The 24,492-nt window shown below is 37.1% G+C and overlaps 1 protein-coding gene across 1 annotated transcript; it reads right to left on the bottom strand.

The window, feature by feature from the left end:
* Positions 1-1,247: 1,247 nt before the first annotated feature.
* LOC308676349 (vomeronasal type-2 receptor 26-like) lies at positions 1,248-12,509 on the bottom strand (the record flags this gene model as incomplete). Its single annotated transcript, XM_081342158.1, has 4 exons — positions 1,248-2,146; positions 2,234-2,360; positions 2,865-3,072; positions 12,304-12,509. The coding sequence occupies 4 exons, from the start codon at positions 12,507-12,509 to the stop codon at positions 1,248-1,250; spliced, it is 1,440 nt and encodes a 479-aa protein (XP_081198284.1).
* Between the last annotated feature and the right edge of the window lie 11,983 nt (positions 12,510-24,492).

The raw sequence follows: 24,492 nt of genomic DNA, 5'->3' as shown, positions 1-24,492 counted from the left end.
ACAAAACTTACAAAAATACAGAAACTGCAGGGTAAGCAAAATACAGTATATCAACTTGGAAAGCTACTCGGCAAAAGAAGAAGACTAGAGAAAGATTCAAGAGATTCGACTCATCCTACCAGATAGAGTATTACATGAGTAAACACTTGTTTGAATATGGTTAAAAGAATAGAAAACTTTGAACATAAAGGGGCTCTACAACAAGAGGGATAAGAGATTTAAGAAGTAGAGTATGTTTTACAATATATGAAATGTAAAAATATTGGGAAGATATAATTTTTATAAATATAAGTGAAATATAAGCTCATCAGAAAGGATGTTATATGCAGATGCTATAAGATAGATAAGGAACATAGTACTTTTATAATGAATGAAATACGAAAATATTGGGATCATGTACTTAAATGGAAAAAATGCATATTTAGATGACTAACATTGAGAAAATCATGATAAGAATGGATTGAATATAAAGGGGAAATTAAGCTTAAACATGAACTATGAAAAAAGGATGTCTGGTGAACTAATGTCTGGTGAACTAATATAAGAATAATATAAGCTGATGATAAGTAATTATCTGAAAAAATGTTTATATTTAATCATTTATATATTGAAAATATTAAGAATTATATCTGTTTAAGGTTGAAGAAGGAGAATACAAATGGGTGAAGGGAAGATCGAAGAAATATATCATTAATTAATATACTAATTATGGAATTATAAAAATCAATTATTATTGACTGCTTTTTAATTATCATTTTCTTTTTTTCAAATAGATAAACCAAGACAATACACTGTACACCAGGCACTGGAGATTGTTATTGTAAAAAAACAATAAAATATTTTTTAAAAAACCCAATTCATAGATCTTCCCTGTTTAAATGAAAGGCTCATTTAGTTTAATGCCCACTTCTTGTTACACATTCTAGTCTGGATATGAATTAAGATGACCAATAAAATTAAATATATAATTCACATTTAATCTATATATTTAGTCAGAACGGTCTATCACATAACTGAAATATCTCAACAAATCAATTTGTCCTATTATTTATTTATTTATACTTTTTATGGCCCCCAATTATAATTGACTTCCAGAAGAAAAAAGAGTTTCAAACTATCCCATGTCCTAGGGGACAGGGCGTCGTAGAAGGCCAATCTAACTGCACATTGCTTTGTGGCTCCAGTGTACAAGTGAATAACTTCCCCAACATACATCATATATGATGTCAGGGAAACAGAGAGATTTGTTAAAACTTTCTATTCATGAGCTGATGTTTATTGTTCAATTCAGGTCTCATCACAATGATAAAACACTTGGGAAGAAAGATACACAGTAATAAGCCAGCACTGGAGGAGATCATGGAGAAGATCTCCACAGCCAATGTATATTTTCCCCTTGTGCTTAGATATGTTGGAATAAAGCACAGCCAAACACTGCAGAAGACCAACATGCTGAAGGTGATGAATTTGGCTTCATTGAAACTGTCAGGCAACTTCCTAGCTAGAAAAGCAGCAGAGAAACTAACCAGAGCAAGAAAACCCATAAAACCCAAAACACAGTAGAACATGACTGAGTCTTCATTACACTCCAGGATCAGTTCTTCAGGTACTGAATGCACATCAAAATCTGGATATGGTGGTGAGGCTATCATCCACACAGCACAAACACATATTTGAAAAAGGGAGCAGGAGAGTAGAATGAAACTAACCATTCTTCCCCCCACCCATTTCCTCAATTTGGAACCAGGTTTGGTGGCCATGAATGCTAGAACCACAACAAAGGTTTTGGCCAATACACAAGAAACCGCCACAGAAAAGATCAGAGCAAAAGCTGGTTGTCGAAGGAGACAAACAATCGTATTGGGTCTCCCAACAAATAGAAAGACACAAAGGAAAGAAAGGAGAAGAGAAACTAGGAGTGTATAAGTGAGATTCCGATTGTTGGCTTTGACAATGGGAGTGTCTTTGTGTTTCACAAAGATTGAGATTACCAAAGTTGTCATCAATGAAAAGCAAAGAGAAAGAACAGTCAGACTGATCCCCAAGGGTTCTTCATAGGACAAAAAGGTGATCCGCTTTGGAAGGCACATATTTTTGTCAGGATTGGGATATTGGTCCTCTGGACATGGAGAGCAGTCATCTACATCTGGAAAAGAATGCATGTGAATTGATATAGGGAATTATAGTGTTTTGCCATCTTGGCTTAGTCCCATTATATTTGAAAATTTCCTACCCTTCTTCTTTGATATTTTCCCTTCTGGACATAGGTGGCAATCATAACAGCAAAACCACTCCTCTTCTTTCTTGGCCTTGCTGTATCCTGTCTCACAGGGATCATTACACAAAGATAGAGGTAATGTCTATCAATGAATGAAGAAGAATATTTTAAGATACAGAGAGGAAAGGAAGTGCTTGGAGTGATACTGTTAGTGTGCAATCAATAGTGTGATAACATAATTTTTGATGTAATTGGTCTGAAAGAATAATGAATTAAATATCTACAATTATTGGTTTTTGTGGCCTTCTATCCCCACTGTCCAATGACAATTTATGTGCTGAATAGTTAAAGTTTGTTTTCTCAACTTCTGAATTTTGAAGCCAGCTAACTGATGAAATCTAGTATACTAGCTTGCAGTTTTTACGCCAAAACCATGAAAACCATTGTCCATAATTAACATGGAGGCAAAATAAAGGGTACAATGTTCAATAGCAATTGCTAGAAAAGTAAAAAAATTTCTTACTGATATTTTTCTTTCTGCATGACATTTGTACCTACTGTAGTTTAGTCAGAAATGATGCTTTGAGACTTTCATCAATAAGGATATTAAAATGAAGACAGATGAATCTAGATTCAAAAAGCTAACCTGATTAAAGCCTACTGGCCATATGATGGAATGCACAGAAATATTCAACAACTTGTCTGCTGGAGCTGTGGGATCTATTATTCCTACTTTGACCCTCACAAAGGATTGGTTTGGGAATGTGATCCAGTTGATAATATCAAATCCACCAATGAACTCTCCATTTTTGTCAAAGGAGATCTTTTCACCAACACTGTTGTTGAATCTGACACTTCTCAAAAAAGAATGAACCTGAAATATACTGATACTCAGAAAGGAAAAGAGAGACAACAGGACTGAGGGAGGAAGACATAATTCATATATTCAAAACATTCATATGAATGTTTCTTTAAACAAAGAAAATATAAACATTTTTTAAAATTTAGTTGTAGGCCAGTATAAAACAAATGATATAACAATCATTCTAACACAAAGGCAGAAATAACATATAAGCTTACTGAAACAAAATTAGCATAGAATTGCAAAACAAAACAAATCAAAACCTTTGTAGTTTAATTGTTAAAACTACTCAAGCCAGAGGATTTGTAATAAATATATAATAAATATTAAGAAGTTTAAACTACCATATAATTGTGCTCATTTCACACAATAAAGTAAATCATGAAAAACTCCAGGCTGGAAAAATCACAAGCTGGAATTAAGATATCCAGGAAAAATATTAACAACCTCAGATAAACAGACAATATTATTTTAATGGCAGAAAGTGAAGAGGAAATAAAGAACCTCTTGATGAAGGTAAACTGGGAGAGTGCAAACGTTAGCTTGAAACTCAACATGAAAAAACTAAGATCATGGCATCTGGTCCCATCACTCCTGGCAAACAGAAGGAGAAGAAATGGAAGTAATGACAGATTTATTTTCTTGGGCTACAAAATCACTGCAGATAGTGGCTTCAGCCATGAAATTAAGAGAGGCTTACTCCATGGGAGGAAAGCTATGGCAAACCTACACAGCATATTAAAAAGCAAAGACATCATCTTGCTGTCAAAAGTCTGTATAGTCAAAGCTATGGTTTTCCCAGTAAATGTACAACTGTGAGAGTTGGACCATAAGGAAGGCTGAGCACCAAAGAATTGATGCTTAAGATTTGTGGTGCTGGCGAAGACTTTTGAGAGCCCCTTGGAGTACAAGGAGAGTGAATTGGTCAATCCTAAATGAAATAATCTCTGACTGCTTTGGAGGACAGATATTGAAGCTGAAGCTCAAATACTTTGGCCACCTAATGAGAAGACAGGACTCGTTGGAAAAGATCCTGATGTTGGAAAAGAAGGAAAGCAAAAGGAGAAGTCAAAATGACAGCAGAGGATGAGATGGTTAGATAGTGTCTTCAGCACAATGAACATTAATTTGGGCAAATTCTGTGAGACAGTGGAGGATAGGGGGGCCTTGGGTGTTGTGGTCCAGGAGGCCGCAAAGACTCAGACATGACTTAATGATTAAACAACAACAATACGTAGAATATATAGGGCTATAATAATTGATAATAATGTAATATAATATATAATATAAGATCCTCTTGTTGTGGGTGAAGAAGGAGAGTGCAAAACCTGGGTTGAAACTTAACATTAAGAAAACCAAGATCATGGCATCCGGCTCTCTCAATTTCTGGCAAATAGTTGGGGAAGAAATGGAGGTAGTGACAGATTTTATTTTCCTGGGCTCCAAGATCACTGCAGATGGGGACTGTAGCCAAGAAATTAAAAGACGTTTGCTCCTCGGGAGGAAAGCCATGGCAAATCTAGACAGCATACTAAAAAGCAGACAACACCCTGTCAACAAAAGTGCATATACTCAAGGCTATGGTCTTCCCAGTTGCAATGTATGGCAGTGAAAGTTGGACCATAAAAAAGGCTGAGCGCCAAAGAATAATACTCAAATACTTTGACCACCTAATGAGAAGGAAGGACTCACTGGAGAAGAGCCTAATGCTGGGAAAGATTGAGGGCAATAGAAGAAGGGGACGACAGAGAATGAGGTGGCTGGATGGAGTCACTGAAGCAGTAGGCGTGAGCTTAAATGGACTCTAGAAGATGGTAGAGGACAGGAAGGCCTGGAGGAACATTGTCCATAGGGTTGCAATGGGTTGAACATGACTTCTCAGCTAACAACAACAACAATAATTGAATACTCTTCTTACGAGCCTTATATTTGTAGCTGTGCTAAAATTTGATTTCAATTACAGTATAGTTAAAATCAAACAGACTGGAGGCAAGAAACTAACAAGTTAAAACAAAATCTAACTGCAAAGGTCTATATGTCTGTATGTACATACAGACAGATATAAAACCCTTTCCAGTTACAATATGTTTTATCTAGATATTGTGTTATGCATTTGCTATATTACCTTATGTTCAAAACGGAGAGACAAATGGCCATAACACATACTAAGTTGATTTCTGGTTTGTTGTGCAGCCGTCATAGATGGCTGGGAGATTTGCTCTGTCTCCCCCTCCAGTTTTGCATTGCTGGGGGGCCCTGAAAAGGGCCGAAAGTCACCCCAAAGAGGCGAACAGCAAGGAGGGATATTCATTGGATCACAGGAGAGCCACAACTCTCCTGTTAGACCTGGCAATCCCTCCAAACCAGTGGATGAAAGGACTGGCCATTATGACTAGTCCCTAGACTGCGAACAGCTGAAGTCACATTTTCTACCAGGCAACTTTTAAAGCAGTGCGGAAGAGTCTGGCTGAGATATACCTCTTTTACACCCTAATTATTTTCTGTACCTTCTTAAGCTGCTAAACATTTTCCCCCCTGTGGTGAGAGAAGGGGGATTTTAGCCCTCCCTCCTGAAAGAGCGGCGACGAACCACCCAGGAGTATTTAAAACATTGAAAAAGTAACTGAATCCCAATTGAAATTTTATTTCTCAAAGCTTGTGGACTGAAAGACTTTTTATTTTTTTATTTTTCATTATCTACTTTTGTTGAAAATCTGGGTTTTTCCTTATAAAAAAGAAGAAAAATGGAAAAGATTAAAATAACTCTGGTGCTCAAAGGGAAACTTTAAAAGGTAGAGGCAACACCGTGTGCTCAAATTTGATATTTTAATCTGTTATTTTCTAGGGGCCTGGCTGACTGCCCAGGGAAATAGATAAGATACATAACCTTGAATATTATGAAACAACAGCTGTGAAAGGCTCTGTGTTCCTTACCCAGGAAAAAAAACTTTTTCTTTCTTTTGGATTTTCTAAGTGTAAAGCTTTTAGTCTAAGATGGAAGAAGACCAGGAACAAAATTTCCTTATGGATGAAGATCAACCACATTCTCTCTATGTTGAAAACAATAATTCAAACTCTTATCACAGCCAATGAAAAACTAAGAGGCTATGGGAAGGAACAAGAAGACAGCCCAGATATGAAAGCACAAACTTTGACCACAACTCAAGAATCGTCTATACAAAATACAATAGAAAAAAATGAAACATTTAAATATCACAACAGAAGAATCAATTATTCAACAAATATTGACATTTGAAAATCCAGAAAAGATACCGACAACTTGGAAAAAGGAAAAGGTTTCCTATACAAATCAGAATGAATTGGAGGATCTAGAAAAAGAACAGTTGGATGAGAAGATAAACAATTCAGAACAACCACATCAATATGGAAGAATAAAGAGATGACCCACTAGATCTACAAGTCCTCTCAAAAAAATGGTGACCGCATGGTTTTGCCAACATCAATTAATATATATGACATTACAAGAAGATTGGTTTGATGACCCAAAAACAAGGACATGGAAGACGATTTGGCAAAGGAAAAAAGCTAGATAAGACTGAAGAAGAATGGAGTTTTGATCATCTTATTGAAATCTAAAACAGAATGTACTTAAATAGATAAGATGTACATGTTGATTGTTATGAACTGAGATAAAAAAATGTTTTTGGTCATTAAAACTTAGCAGTATAAATACTAATAGATAAATTTGATTTGTGCATAAAGGTCATGTAAAGGTGAATAGGATGTAGATAAGCTAATAACGTATTGATGAAAGTAATAAAGAGGTCTATATGGAATGTCAAAAATGAAAATTATTAGTTTAAGCAAGAGATAGCAGGTACAAAGAGGAAGAGAGAGGAATTATTAAATACTGAAATAAAAAGAAATTTTGATTACTACTTAACAAAAAATTGAAAACTAGCAGAAAAGAATATCATTGTATTCTTAATTTGTTGACATAGAGGGTGAGAAGTTAAATAATCAAGATGTGTATTTTGAATATTAGATTTTGTGAGGAATGGTGATTGATGAATTGGGAGTATATTAAAAATCTTGGGAATGATAAATATCAAACGTTAAATCTAAATGTTAGTGGAAATTAAAACTGAAAAATCTACTAGGTCATTGATTGTCTAAAAGATTATATGTTAAAACAACTAGAGTATATGTAAACTAAAAACTATTGATATATGTAAGAAAGTTATTTTCCATGCGATTGATAGGATAAAACTTGTTTTTAAATTTACAAATAGAACAGTATATATGAAGGGAAAAAGAAAGGACATGTTTATGGTAACAATTTGAAATCTGTACTAATGATATCTGCATGTAATTGAATTACTACTACTCAGCCACCACGTTGCTTTTCAAATATGTGAAAGTAATATTAGAAAATCAATAAAATTTGAAAAAAAAGCATACAAAATTATGGTAACCTAGATGGGATTCAGGATCACTTCACTTGGAGGAATGATATGTATTCAATCTTAGCTCACATACAGAACTGGGCTAGGGTGCCTGATATTTATTTATTTATTTATTTATTTATTTATTTATTTATTTATTTATTTATTTATTTATTTATTTATTTATTTATTTATTTATTTATTTATTATTTAAATTTATATACCACCCTATTCCTGTAGGACTCAGGGCGGTTTACAGGGAAAATTAAAATATATAGCATACAATTGAAATCAGTTAAAACTATGATTAAATTACAGTCACTGAAGTTAAACTAAAACCCAATTAAATTAAATTAATTAAAACCCCTCAGTCTGGGCCAAACAGCTCGAAGAACCAGGTTTTCAAGTCCTGGGAAATGAGCGAAGGTCAGGGGCAGTCCTGAGTTCCATGGGAAGTTGGTTCCATAGGGCCGGCGCGCCCACAGAGAACGCCCTTCCCCTGGGAATAACCCGCCAGCATTCCTTAACCGGCAGTACCCTGAGAAGGCCCTCATTGTGGGAGCGCACAGGACGATGGGAAGTTGATACCGGCAGCAGGTGTTCCCTTAGATAATCCAGACCCAAGCCATTTAGGGCTTTATAGGTCATCACCAGCACCTTGAATCTCACCCGAAGGGCAACCGGAAGCCAATGCAGCTCACGGAGAAGAGGTGTTACACGGGAGTATCGGGAAACTCCCATAACATAATATCCCCATTCCTGGACAGCTAGCAAGAGGCAGAGGTAGTCAGGGTCCTTCTCCCACAACTAATATGTTGTGAATGGGGAAATATCTACATTTCTAATGATCATATGAATGGTCTTGAAGGACAGAAGGGAGAGCCACTATCAAGGTAACATTCAGATAAGAAGTACTTGAACCTTGATTAAGAAATATGATTTGAGAAAACATTTCAGAGAAACCTTAGTGTATCAAACAAAAAGAATATGGTAGAGAGCTAAGCACATTGAGGCTTTCAAGATTCAGTTACTACAGCTCTTGCAATAAAATTAGTCCTGACCTACATGGTGATGGTTTCTACCTTTTGGGGCTGAAAATGTCTTGGGGGGGGTCTCTAAATGTGAGACAACACAGAAATATCTAAGTACAGGTGGTCCTCAACCAATGTCTGCTTGTTCAGCAATCATTTGAAATTGCTTGGTGCAAAATATATGGTACTGATGACTTCCTTGAAATTCCAGCTGTCACAACACCCCTGTGGTCATGTGTTCACAATATTGGAACTTGGTAACTGGATTTCCGACTGTTGCAGCATCCCAAAATTACATGATTGGGATTTGTAACCTTCCTTGCTGGCTTTCCACAAGCAAAGTCAATGGGGAAGCTGGAAGGAAGTTGGAAGTTGTAATCACATGAGATGCTTCAAAATCTGTGCAGTCCTCACTTAACAATTAACAAACTATTCCAAAGAAAGCATCTAGAACAGGGGTGTAAAACTCCTGGCCTGTGGACTGGTTGTGTCACGTGGAAGCCGCATCAACCTCAGCTCCAGCAATTGGAAAAAAGTTGTGATACATCGTGACATGTCATGTGACGTGGTGAGTTTGACACCCCGGATCTAGAAGAAAAAGCAACTACTGCACATCATGTGAATGGAATAGATCACCTCATTCTATTTATTAATAGACTGAATTTATGAGAGAGAGATGGAAATGTAGTAAGGAGGTGAATTCTCAGGAGGGAGGGGATATATTTCAGACAAGTAAAAGACAACTCAGTTTGAATATTATGTGTGAGAGAAAAAGGATGAAAACACTCCTTCCTGAATAGTTCACAGATTATACTGTGGATACATATATTAAAGTGCTCAATCTGGCAAGATTTTGTCTATAGGTATGAAACAAAAAAGAAACCAGCTTGGAAGAATCACCATATCCCATTCTAAATTTTGCAGGCAGTTGATTTCATGGATGTGGTTACAATTTTGTAGGATGCAATTTACAATTTTAACATCAGCATATAAATATTTCAGTTGGTTAATCCATTACTGTATCTCACATTTAAACTTAATGTCAATCCCTCAAGAAATTATTGTTCACTAGTCTATGGACAAGGGACGCGGTGGCTCAGTGGGTTAGGACGCTGAGCCTGTCGATCGGAAGGTTGGCAGTTTGGCGGGTCGAATCCCGAGTGCCACGTAACAGAGTGAGCGCCTGTTACTCGTCCCAGCTTCTGCCAACCTAGCAGTTCGAAAGCACCTAAAAATGCAAGTAGAAAAATAGGGACCACTACGGTGGGAAGGTAACAGCGTTCCATGTGCCTTTGGCGTCTAGTCATGCGGGCCACATGACCACGGAGACATCCTCGGAGAAGCGCTGGCTCTTTGGCTTTGAAACGGAGATGAGCACCGGCCCCTAGAGTCGGAAACGACTAGCACGCATGAGTGGGGGAACCTTTACCTTTACCTTTAGTCTATGGACAGATCTTGCAATTGCAGATATGGTGGTTTCCATAGTATTCTGCTTACACACTTACCTGCCACAACACTTGATTATGAAACTGTTTCCTCCCTTCTTTAACAAATGTTCTTTCCCTGGATTTGGATGGATACAGAGATTGCAAAGCATGTGCCACAGCATAGACTGCATTGTAAATATTGTAACTCTGGCCACTCATTACTGTTTCAAACACAGATGTGGGAAGGGTCTCAAGCCTCTCCTGTCCAGTACATTTCTTCCCAGAGGTCTCCATTTTTAAGTTTGCAAAGAAACAATCAAATGCCTGTTCCCAAAAATCTTTCCGAAAATGATCGTGTTGGTTGTTGATGTTTGAATTCAAGTTTTGAAGAAATTCCCGGAAGTTTTGGACCTCCTTAGTATGAACTGCAAAGGATAAAGCACCATGTAGAAAATGGATATCCCAAAATTTATGAAAGGCAACTGAAGTGTAATCTGTCTGAGCTGTTATAAGCCAAATCTTATTCTTCTTTGGTATATCCTCCACTTCTGAAAACTGGAGGAAGCTTCTCAGAGTTGCTAAGGACTGAGTTTCACCATATAAAAGTATCACATTGGCTGTTTTTTTCATGAGAACATGATATATATGTAGTCCTTCATTTATGGTATCAGTAAAATCACTGTAAAAAGATTCTTTTGGGAACTCTCCTATGAATTCAGTACAGATGCCATGCTCAGAAAATGTAGGGAGCACCTCCTGAAGGAATTTCTCTCCTTTCTCACCCTTTACTACAAGAATTCCAATCCAGATCCATCTAAAATATAGCAATAGCTGCAGGAGGCCCCTACGTTGGTGGGATTCATTCGGAAACATTTGTTGGAAGAAAACTGTTTGAGTCTCTTTATTCATGACTGGAGCAGAGCCATAGGTCAACTACAGAAAGATAAACATATGCAGTTGAAAAGGTCTATGTGAGCCTAAAAAATCATTTGTATTTTTGGGTACCTTTGATGTTATATTGTGAAACATTATGCAACTGGTTGCATTTACTAGGAAATATCAACCAAGATGTCACCTTTGAGGTATCAGTAAATACATTTTTGTCGAAGTAGTTTTATTGTGAATATTTGAAACTTTGTTCAGTGTCTGGAATTTGGATATATTTTGCTGTGTCAAATAGCCCCACCATCTGTTCAGAGTTATGATTACCCATGCTGTTATGCTAATCCTATCAAGCAAAAATAATAGCTAGGAATCTGAAAGGATTCTTAGGAATATCACCAAGATGTCACTCTTCAGGTATCAGTAAATATCTTTTCCTAGAAATAGTCTCATTGTGGATATATCAAATACGAACCTTAGATCAATTTCTAGAATTGAGAAATGTTTTCCTATGTCACATATCCCCACTGTCTATTCAAACCGACTGATTACTCAGGCAGCTCTACTGATCCTATCAAACAAAAAAATAATATGTAGGAATCAGAAAAGTTTCTCCTTTTCACAGAGAGAACCATAAAGATACCTGTGGGCATCTGGCAGAATGATAGTGTGTCTTCAGCAAATCTTACCTGAGGAATTTTGTAGATGCAGAGCACAGTTGCCATGTGAAGAGAGATGTCAGGTGCCCCAATGACTGCAGCCAAGGCATTTGGGACCCCACACTTGTAGTTAGGGATGAATTTTCCCTGAGTGAAAGGCAGTAACATTGAGGCAAAGTAAGTCCAGCCTGGACTAAAGTTGCTGTTAAAAATGTGGAAGCCCAGCGTGATGTTGGGTAGGATCTGGGAATTTTCATTGATCTCTTTTATAGCAAAGGCTATAGCCAGAATATGCTGGTAATTCTGAAAAATTATTCTGTAAAACAATTAAAAAATCATTAAGAAAGGTCTGCTTCACATTACGGCACTTGTAATCATTCAGTACCACACATTTTGTGGAATTTGTGAAATAATTCTTATTTCTTTGTTCTTATATGTGAGAATGGCCCACTATCAAACAACAGCTTTTGTTGCAGAAGGAAATTGCTACATTTTAGCACCATAAATATCAAATGAGAAAACTGATCATGGGTAGTATGTGCTTCCCGTTTCTTAAGGATAGTAACAGCTTCATAAATTAAGCCACATTCCTGTATGTTAATAGATATTTAGATGCGATGTGTTATAAATGGAGATTTGATCTCCATTTCAACATTACCTGGAGACTAAAGTAAAATATAACTTCACATAAAATAAACCTAGGCATCCTATTTCAGATGTTTGTTTCTGGATTTTTTGACATTAGAGGAAACATTCCAAGCATCAGGTAATATACCAGCAAGGCTCAGAGCTTGACAATAAATTAATGGTGTACTTACATAAGTCCATCATGAAATCCCTGAGAAGGATCTTGAATAAATTTAATGGGATTAGAAGATCCAAAGAAGGCAGAAATAATTCCTGCAATATTAATGTCACCAAACTGATGATAGGTGTGCCGAATAGGAAGAGGCTGATGAAAGTCACATTGAAGGCCAGGATCCTTGCATGCCACTTCTGGCAATACTATCAACAGTAACTCCATGAATACTAACATCTTCCTTGAGTGTCTTCTTTCTGGGTGCAAATGCATCCCTCTGCCACAAGTTATTTGAAATGGATCAGACTGACCTGCCTTCTTGAGATGTTCTTCAGACACAAATAGTGAGTGCAACATAATATCAAATCAACTCAAAGACCTTTGGGGCTCCCAGCCATAGATTGGAATATCATGGGGACAATAAATACCATAATTCAGTGCCCCTTCCTCCTGTTTTCATGGAGTCCCATAGGATTTGGAAGAGACAAACTGATTAATTTCTTAATGATAATAAGACAGCCACATATGTGAACATCTTCAAAACATGTGAGGACCTCCAGAGGCAGGGATGCATGAAGAATAGAGAAAAATAAAATCATTAGATCCATAAATCAAAATAGAGATGTAAATATATGTATGTGTAAAGGCATTATTCTATTCTATTCTATTCTATTCTATTCTATTCTATTCTATTCTATTCTATTCTATTCTATTCTATTCTATTCTATTCTATTCTATTCTATTCTATTCTATTCTATTCTTGTTTTATTCCATTCTATGTTCCATTCTATTCAATTCCATTCTTCCATTGCACTAAATAACATTCTATACTCTACGATCCATTACATTACCATTTTTTAAATTTTTATTTATATACCGCCCTTCTCCCGAAGGACTCAGGGCAGTGAACAGGGCAAACATATAAAAATACAAAAATACAAAAGTTAAAAAAGAATTAAATACAATGCCCAAGCTAAAACAGTAAAAACAACAGTAAAAACCCAACCCATCCCCCATCAGGCCAAGCCGGCTTGTTCGAATAAATGCGTCTTCAGATTGCGTCGGAAGGAGCGAAGGTCGGGCGCCATCCGGAGCTCGACCGGCGACCGATTCCATAAATCCGGGGCACCCACAGAGAAGGATCTCCCACAGATATATTTATTATATATATTTTCATATGTTCTTCCAGAAATTGGGATGTTTATTGCAATACTTGGTTGTCCTTTGGTTGAATTCTACTATTTAAGATTGACATATGATGCTGTAGGATTTCTGAGAATCGTTCAGGCCACTTGGAGGTTTATCTGTGCCCTCTGGTCAACTGAATAGTGCGAATACATGAGGAACCTTTTTTTTTTGTTATTGCTGAAAGGACTATGTTACAAACAGGAGATAGGTAGTGTCATATCCCTCTTCCTCTGCTGAGAGAGAGCTGTTCAGTTTTAATGTAGATGGGCTCTTTGACCCCTTTTGCAAACCAGCAATTCTCTCTGTCCATAATATGGACTTTGCTGTCTTCAAAAGAGTGGCCTTGTCATTCAACATCAGCTACCTCCTGTTTACAACATAGTCCTTTCAGCAGTTCCAAAAAGGTTCCACACCATTTGCACTATTCAGATGACCCTGAGGGCACAGATAAACCTTCAAGTGGCCTCAACAACTCTCAGAAAGAGTGCTAACAACCAGATGACGGCAAGGAATAAAAATCCTCCCATTTTGCTCCACTCAAACTGAAGAAACGTCTTGGAAGAGAAACAAAACATCTTCAAGGAAAAACAAAGAAAGTCCTGTTGCCTCTTGAAAAAGCACCTTTGGAACAACCATGACCTAGAAGACTAAGACTAGGAGCTAGCCAGGACAGTTGTTAGCTGGTTTGGAGCTGGGTTGGTTTTGTTCTCCTTTTTGGGCATTATAACATAATTTGTCCATTGCTTGGAGAATATAATATTAGTGAATAAGAAGAGAAAACGCTAGCCAACCAATTTTATTTCAGCATTTGTGGGAGGATTAATTCCCCTCTGGGAACATCTGCACACTACCTATTTTGTCCTTTTTTACTTTTCTTCTTTTTTTTTGCAACTTGTGGTTCCAGTAGTAGCACCCTTTGCAACTGTGCTTCATGAAGTGTTTGATGCCAATATGTCATACCAATAGAGGGTGACATATTCCCCATGTCACATGATGTGTCGCGAAATATCACACCTTTTTTTGCATTGCCGGAGCTGGGATGGGCGCAGCCTCCTCATGATGCAACCGGCCCATGGGCTGGCAGTTTAGCACCCCTGAACTACAGGGTCATTATTGCCCTCTGAGCTTGGTTGTTATTAAGTTACAAGACAAACACTCAAATAGCAGTCCAATCAGAACACCAGTAAGAATGCTCCCACCAATACTGACAAGGCAAGCCACCAATATATATATATAATGACAGCGAACCCTACTCCCTGCTAGTACTGAAGACATTGCGTAGTTTTATAATGAAAAGTCTGCAAGAAAGCAACCAAGCTCAGAGAGCACCAGGGTCCCCAAAGATCAATCCTGAGCTAGAAATATTATCTCCTATCAGCATGCTCAGCTAGAATCACATTATCTAATTCTTGCATGCTTTCTAAACAGATTAATGATATAAATCCACCTTGGAACCACAAGTCAGTAATGGACTTCTCTATATAATCAATATGATTCCCTTCACTTAGCAAAAGCCTGACTACACTGAAAGTTTCTGGTTCATCAAATGGCTCTGGAACTCTGGACTCTTCACAGCTTTCCCTAGCATCACACTTACAAAAGGAAGCACTGGAAAAAAAATATAGACATTGTAGCCTCTATATATTTGCATCTCATTTCTATCAATAAAACACTTGATATATTCCATAGACTATATCTTATCTCTGCTACTGTAGCCCCAACAAAGAATTAATTATTTAACTTCTATGCTGTTCATCTCACAACATAGAAATCTAGGTAGTTTACACATTCAATCAAATATACAAAACATTAAAACATTAAATGCAGACCATAAATTTGGCGGCCACCATTAGGGTTAAAGTAGCAGTTTCCCATCCCCAAATCTAATTATCAGCCTGGAGAGGAGCAAGTCTGGCTTTCAGCAACCATTACAAAACACACAGAAAGTAGGTCAGACATTAAGCAAGCAGTTAGACATTAAGCAAGTGAATTTAATTTAATTTAATTTAAGGCCAATACATTACAGTAACCATCTCCAAGATACCACCCTCCCATTGGGGCAGCCTTATATCCAACCCATTTCAGAAGACCAAAATGGTGGGTGGCTTATTCAATTAACTCATCAGTCGGCATTTAGAATTACCATATACCTGTCATACAAGTGCTGCAACACTCTATCAACTAAAACAGACTCATAACAATAGAATGTACTGTTTACACAGTTACCATACTCAGTTGAATTTCATAGAAAGAGATCATTATGCAAATTGGATACAAGCATGTACTGGATTTCTGATGGAATTTATTTGAATTTACTAGAATTATTTTTGTGCCAGAGATTTCATTGGTTTTGATACTGAGGAGAAAACACATGGCCAGCTTACCACAACCAATTTACCAACTCACTGCTTCCAACTCGCCATGATCAATTCATTGCACCCACCTCGCCATTGCCAACTCGCTGAAGGACAATTCAATAATTTAATTTAATTATTTAAAATAATTTATTTTAAAATATTTTGTCACATTTCATTTTGTCCCTCTTTCTTTAATACTTATGTTCCACCATTTCTTTGATATTATATCATTTTTGTCCCACAGCGAGTTGGCTATCTGACTGCTTTAGAAACAAATAATTGGCATTCCTTGTTTAAATGAAAGTCTCATTTGTACTTAACCACCACTTCTTTTACATGCTCAAGTGTGTATATAAATTTGGATGACCAGTAAAGAAAAAATTATAATTCAAATTTAATCTATATATTGAGTCAGAGATGTCTATCACATACTGAAATATCACAAAAATAATATTGTGTTATCATTTATTTGTTTCTTTTACATGGTTTTATGCTTCCCATGTTTAATTGTCTTCCAGAAGTAAAAAAAAAAAGTTTTGAATTACCCAAATCTCAGGGACAAGGTAGGCTTTACAACACATGAGCCCAATCTAACTGTACATTGCTCTCTGGCTTCAAAGGGCAAGTGAGGAAGATCTCCAACATGGACATACAAAGACTATCTTTCCTAAAACTTTCTTTTCATGAGCTGTTGTTTATTGTTCAGTTCGGGTCTGATCACTATGATAAAACACTTGGGGAAAAAGATACACATCAATAAGCCAGCACTAGAGGAGATCATGGAGAAGATCTCCACTGCCAGCACATATTTCCCCTTTGTGCTTAGATAGGTTGGAATAAAGCACAGCCAAACACTGCAGAAGACCAACATGCTGAAGGTGATGAACTTGGCTTCATTGAAACTGTCAGGTAACTTCCTAGCTAGAAAAGCAGCAGAGAAACTAACCAGAGCAAGAAAACCCATAAAACCCAAAACACAGCAGAACATGACTGAGTCTTCATTGCACTCCATGATGACTTCTTCAGACACGGAATGTGCATCAAAATCTGGATATGGTGGGGACATTATCAGCCACACAGCACAAAAACACACTTGTACAAGGGTGCAGGATAGAAGAATGAAACTGACCATTCTTCCTCCCACCCATTTCCTCAATTTGGAACCAGGTTTGGTGGCCATGAATGCTAGAACCACAACAAAGGTTTTGGCCAATATACAAGAAACTGCCACAGAAAAGATGAGCCCAAAAGCTGGTTGTCGAAGCAGACACACAATCTTTTCAGGTTTCCCAATGAATAGAAAGACACAAAGGAAGGAGAGGAGGAGGGAAACTAAGAGACTGTAGGTGAGATTCTGATTGTTGGCTTTGACAATGGGAGTGTCTTTGTGTTTCACAAAAATTGTTATTACCAAAGTTGTCATTAAAGAAAAGCAAAGAGAAAGAGCAGTCAGACTGATCCCCAAGGGTTCTTCATAGGACAAAAAGGTGATCCGCTTTGGAAGGCACATATTTTTTTCAGAATTTGGATATTGAACTTCTGGACATGGAGAGCATTCATGTATATCTGAAAAAGAATGCAGGGGAATTGATATAGGGAATTAGAATGTTGTGCCATCATGACCTAGACCCATTATATTTGAAAATGTCCTACCCTTCTCCTTTGATATTTTCCCTTCTGGACACAGGCGGCAATCATAGCAGCAAAAGGGCTCCCCTTCTTTCTTGGCCTTGCTGTATCCTGTCTCACAAGGATCATTACACAAAGATAAAGGTAATGCCTATCAATGAATGAAGAGGAATGTTTTAAGATACAGATGGGGAAAGAAGTGCTTGGAGAGATACTGGTAATGTAGAATCAACAGAATAAAAATAGATTGATAAGCAGAAGCAGTATGATGACATAATTTTGAGATGCATTTTGTCTGAAATAATAATTAAATATCTACAATTATTTGACATCTATGACCTTGTGTAACCATCATCACCACTCTCCAAAGGTAATTTTGGTGCTGGCTAGTTAAAGAGCTTCCTCAACCACTCAAGTCACTAAACTGATGAAATCTAGTACACTGGATTGCAAGCTTTACTTGAAAACCATGAAAACTGTTACCCAGAATTAACAGCGGGCCAAAATAAAAAGTACAATAGTCTGTACAAACTAGTAGAAAAGTAAACATTCTTACAGATATTGTTTTCTTTCCCCAGGATGTTTGTTCCTAGGGTAGTCAGAAATTGCAGTCTAATCTAGATTCTAAAAGCTAACCTGATTAAAGCCTACTGGCCACGTGATGGAATCAACAGAGATATTGAAGAACTTGTCTGCTGAAGTTGTAGGATCTAAGTCTAAGTCTAAGTCTAAGTCTAAGAAAGGACTGATTTGGAAATATGATCCAGTTGATAATATCATATCCACCAATGAATTCTCCATTTTTATCAAAGGAGATCTTTTCACCAACACTATTATTGAATCTGACACTTCTCAGGAAAAAATGAACCTGAAACAAAGAGACATTCAGAGATGAAAAAAGAGAGAACAGGACAGAGGGAGAGAGAAATAATTTATATATTCAAAGCATACATATGAATGTTTCTTTATGAATGTGCTCATATGATCACAATCCTGGAAGTCAGCAACTAGCCTGTATTTCTGACTGTCATGACATCCCACAGTTACTTGATTGCAATTTGCAATCTACAGTATCTTGCTGGCTTTCCACAAGCAAAGTCAATGGGGAAGCTAGAAGGAAATTGGAAGTTGTGATCACATGAAGTCCATGCTTAAAAAAACTATGCAGTCCTCAATTAACGATGTTAACTGGGGTCTGCCAGAACTGTTGTTGCTAAACCACATGGTCAAATGCACTTTATAACTGCATCACTTAACAACGGAAATTCAGATCTCAATTACCATCATTAAGTAAGGGTTGTCTGTAAAATTTACAATATAATGGAAGATAGGCTTACTTTTATAAAGTAAAATCTAAAAATAATTTAGGAAATAATTTTAGGAAACTATATTCTACCTAAGAAATAAAATCTCAGTACAGAAGTTAAGCAGTGGCAATTGAGGATGAAAGGGCAATGGCATTTCTTTTATTGGACGCATTAGAGTAGAAGCAGATTCAACATCGGCAGGAGTTGCTGGAATTTAAAATCCTACATTAATGATGAATTTGTTGGCTTAACTATCATCATTTAAAATCTATGATTGTTTTATCCTATGGGGGAACATATGTCTCACAAAAATTAGGCTCAAAATAACATCCCACCTTGGCCCTCTTTTATTAACCACCTGAAATATTAAAAACACCTTCACTCCTCTGGTTTCTCTTAGAATTGTATTCTGAAAACCATATAAGGCTGCTTTCATTCTTCTGCATCCATTTGCTCTAAAACTATGCATGTTTTGTTGTGAACAACTGGATTCAGACATACTGGTGGGTCTTAAATAGTCTGTGAAGAGGTCAGAACACTATGCCTCATAGAAAGGGAACATTTCAGCATGCTGAATCATGTTTGAGTAAGAGTTGCAATATCCTTAGAATGCAATATCCTTCCTCTTCCACACATGAATTGTATGGGAAGATAAGGACATGATTGTACTTTCAATAATCCATGAACTTTGACTAAATGCAAACATTTCAAATAAAGCATATATAACAAAAAAGCTTCAGCATATCATGTAAAGGGAGTAAAATACCTCCTTCCATTTTTTTAATAGACAATTTATGAAACAGTGATGGAATGTAATAAGAAAGTGGAGTCCCAGCAGGGAGGGATTGCATTTCAGAAAAGTAAAAGACAATTCAGGTTGGATATTATGTCGGAGAGAAAGAGGAGGAAGATAACCCTTCCTAATAATTCACAGAGTAAATTGTAGATACAGATAGCAGACTGCTCAGATTGGCAAGATTTTATCTATAGATGTAAAACAAGAAGAAATGAGCTTAGAAGAATTACCATATGCCGTTCTTGGTTTTGGGCTTGAGAGACAGTTAATTCCATGGAGAGAAGCGTATTCTAAGAAATATTGCAGAATGCTATTTACAATTTTAATATCAGCATATGAATATTTTATAATTAGTTAATCCATTCTTACATCTAATGTCTGGGTTTTCAGAGGTCAATATCCCTGGATAATATTGTTTGCTAGAATTTATGGACACATGTTGCAGCTACAAATATGGTGGTTTCTGCACTACTCTGCTTACAAACTTACCTTCCACCACACTTGATTGTGAAAATGTTTCCTTCTTTCTTTCACCATTGTTGTTTCTCTAGATTTGGATAGAGAGAGAGATTGCAAAGCATGTGCCACAGCATAGACTGCATTGTAAATATTGTAACTCTGGCCACTCATGCATGTTTCAAACACAGATGTGGGGAGAGTTTCAAGCTTCTCCTGACCGGTACATTTTTTCTCAGACTCCTCCATTTTTGAGTTTGAGAAGAAACAACTGAATGCCTGTTCCCAAAAATCTTTCCGAAAATGATCATTCTGATCGTTGCTTGGATTTAGATTTTGAAGAAATTCCTGGAAGTTTTGGACATCTTTTGTGTGAACTGCAAAGGATAAAGCACCATGTAGAAAATGGATATCCCAAGATTTATGAACGGCAACTGAAGTGAAATCTGTCTGAGCTGTTATAAGCCAGATCTTATTCTTCTTTGGTGTATCCTCCACTTCTGAAAACTGGAGGAAAGTTCTCAGAACTGATAAGGACTGAATTTCACCATATAAGATTATCACATTGGTTGTGCTGTTCATGAGAACATGGTATATATGTAATCCTTCATCAATGGTATCAGTAAAATCACTGTAAATAGCTACATTTGGGAACTCTTCTATGAATTCAATACAGATGCCATGCTCGGAAAATGTTAAGAGCACCTCCTGAAGAAATTTCTCTCCTTTCTCATCCTTTACTACAAGAATTCCAATCCAGATCCATCTAAAATACAGCAATAACTGCAGGAGACCCTTGCGCTGGTGGTATTCATTCGGAAACATTTGTTGGAAGAAAACTACTTGAGTCTCTTTGTCCATGACAGGGGCAGAGCCATAGGTCAACTAAAGAATGATAAACATATGCAATTCCAAAAGTCTATGTGAGCCTCTGAAAACATTTACATTCATTTGAGTCTTTGGGTATTCTTATTCTTAGAAGAAATAAGAAACATTATGCAACTAGTTGTGTTTATTAGGAAATATCAGCCAAGTTGTCACTCTTCAGATATCAGCAAATATATATTTTTGGAAGTAGTCTTATAGTGAATATTTGAAATTGGAACCTTGGTTCAATGTCTGGAATTGTGGGATGTTTTGCTGGAACAAGTATCCTCGCCAAATATTTGGTTACAATTACTCATGGTGCTATTCTGCTCTTATCAAGCAAAAAATAATATCTAGTTATGTGAAAAGTCTCTCCTTTTTACAGAGAGAAAAACACAGACATCTAGGGAGGTACAGCAGAATAATAATGTATATTTGCAGCCCATCTTACCATAGGAACTTTGTAGATGCACAGCACAGTTGCCATGTGAAGACAGATGTCAGATGCCCCAAGGACAGCAGTCAAGGTTTTTTGGGCCCCACACTTGTAGTTAGGGATGAATTTTCCCTGAGTGAAAGGCAGTAACATTGAGGCAAAGTAAGTCCAGCCTGGACTAAAGTTGCTGTTAAAAATGTGGAAGCCCAGCGTGATGTTGGGTAGGATCTGGGAATTTTCATTGATCTCTTTTATAGTAAAGGCTAAAGCCAGAATATGCTGGTAATTCTGAAAAACAATTCTGTAAAACAATTAAAAAATCATTAAGAAAGGTCTGCTTCATATTATGGCACTTGTAATCATTCAGTACAACACACATATGTAGAATGACCCACTATCAAATAACAGCTTTTAAGAATAACTTATATGCAGAAGGAAATTGCTAAATTGTAGCACCATAAATATCAAATGAGAAAACTGATCATGGGAAATATGTGCTTCCCCTTTCTTAATGATAGTAACAGCTTCATAAATTAAGCCACATTCCTGTATATTAATAGATATTTAGATGTGATGTGTTATAAATGGAGATTTGATTGCCATTTCAACATTACCTATTTTAGATGTTTATTTCTGGAATTTTTGCTTTAGAGGAAACATTTCAAGCTTCAGGTAATATACCAGCAAGGTTCAGAGTTTGACAATAAATTAATGATGTACTTACATAAGTCCATCATGAAATCCCTGAGAAGGATCTTGAATAAATTTAATGGGATTAGAAGATGCAAAGAAGGCAGAAATAATGCCAGCAATATTAATGTCTCCAAACTGATGATAGGTATGCTGAATAGGAAGAGGCTGATGAAAGTCACATTGAAGGCCAGGATCCTTACACATCACTTCAGGCAATACTATCAACAGTAACTCCACGAATACTAACATCTTCCTTGAGTGTCTTCTTTCTGGGTGCAAATGCCTCTCTCTGCCACAAGTTATTTGAAGTGGATCAGGCTGACCTGCCTTCTTGAGATGTTCTTCAGACATAAATAGTGTGTGCAACATACTATCATGGGTTGGAATATCATTGGGAGAATAAATACCATCTTTCAGTGTCAGTTCTTCCTATTTTCATGAAGTCCCATAGGATTTGGAAGAGACAAACTGGCTAATTTCTTAATGATAATAAGACAGTCACATATGTAAACATCTTCAGAACATTTGAGGCCCCGCAGAGGCAGGAATGCATGAGCTGCAAGACTAAAATAAAATCATTAGATCCATAAATCAAAACAGAGATGTAAATATATGTATGGCTAAAAGCATAGATCTATTCTATTCTATTCTATTCTATTCTATTCTATTCTATTCTATTCTATTCTATTCTATTCTATTCTATTCTATTCTATTCTATTCTATTCTATTCTATTCTATTCTATTCTATTCTATTCTATTCTATTCTATTCTATTCTATTCTTCCACTACACTAAACTACGCTATTCTCCATTCTATAGTCTCCGTTCCATTGTAATTATGTTCATGTATTCTTACAGAAATTTGGATGCTTATTGCAATACTTAGTTGTTATGTTGTTGAATTCTACTCTTCAAGTTTGCATATGATGCAGTAGGATGCTAATTTTTGAAGACTTCATTGGAAAACAGAGGAATGACAATGTGGTAAGCATACAGTAGAGTGAAGATTGGTTTAGTAGATACAGAACAGAGGGGAAAAATCAGCTTTGGAAAGGGCTCAAACCCTTGCTCTCTTCATATAATATTATAAGTACAACGCAACTTACAACTGTTTTACTCCTTGCTACTCACCTTACAATTTTAATTGAGTGCAGAATCAAGATGATTAGTCCAGCAAAGAAGGTCATAAATGATGTTTTCATGACTTTGAGATGTAGCAAGCACTCATAAATGTGGGCTCATTGCTGAGCATTCAAAATGTGATCCTGTCACCACAGGAGTTAAGTAATCCTGGAGATGTCCATTGTAACTTTGAACTGTCACTAAGAAATTGTAACTTGCTTTTAGTTGCAGGTGTCAGTGGTCAATGAAGGAAGTGGGTAGTTTTTTTGCCACAATCTTTCAATCCAATACCCTTCATGTTTATGAAAACAGCACTGAGCGACTTCAGGAGGTATAACGTACTTGGCAGAAAGTTGGAGCAGTTGCACCTCTGGTGGAATTTATTTGAATTTACTAGATTTATTTTTGTGTCAGAGATTTCATTGGAGAAAACACATTGCCAGCTGGGAGATCTTTTAAATTTACCCCATGTTTTAATAGAAAAACAAAACAACAGAGGTGACCTTGGAAGTTTTCTATTCAAATCCCCTGCTCAAAAAGGAAATCCTATAATATTTTTAGGTGACTACTAAACATGTTATGCTTAGGAGAATTCCCTCTATCTGATTGCTTCAGAAACAATTCATAGGCTTTCTGTAATGTATTGGGCCTTGTTTAAATAAGTGTACCACGTGGGTTTTGAATGCTGGAAGATTGCTTAAGCAAGAAGCTGGCTAACGGCCCAGCTGCTCAGACAGCCTGTCTCCAGGGCTGCCATTGGTTGCCTCTAGGGTGGCAATAGGTTGATTTAAACCTATTGGCTGCCACCTAGAGGCCAGGGTATAAATAGCTGCATTTGTAGCCCTGTTTCATAGTTCAGTTCCTGACCTTCAATAAAAGCATGTTCCTGCCTGAACTCACTCACCTCGTCTCTTTCTTCAAGAAAAGAACCCAGTACATAACACTGGCGACAAAGGTGGGATCCTGCTCTTTCCGAAGAGCTGAGAGTCACTAGGGGGTGAGGCCAGCAAGCGCCTGGCAGGGAAAGTGATTCCCCCCCCCTTGGTTGGCCTAGCACAGCCACGCTAGTGACCACGAGCCCTGCAGACCAGTCCCTGGGCCTACAGAGGAGCAGGACAAAAAGATGACGAGCCCCAGCCATGAAGACTTCCTGAGATGGCAAAGGTCGGAAAGCTGGAAGAATTCAATGTAACTCACCCAGACAGATGGTCTTCATGCATTTCCAGGGTCAAGAACTATCTCTGCGCTAACCAAGTTGCCGAAGACGAAGGCTGCAACACTCCTGTGCATTTGCAGCCCCGCAACATTCGACATTGCAGAGAATTTGGTCACACTGACACAGCTGGAGTCCGTAACGT

Source organism: Vipera berus (genome assembly GCF_964194415.1).
Source record: "Vipera berus genome assembly, chromosome: W".
NCBI lineage: Eukaryota > Metazoa > Chordata > Lepidosauria > Squamata > Viperidae > Vipera > Vipera berus.
This window is presented reverse-complemented; position numbering and strand designations above follow the sequence as displayed.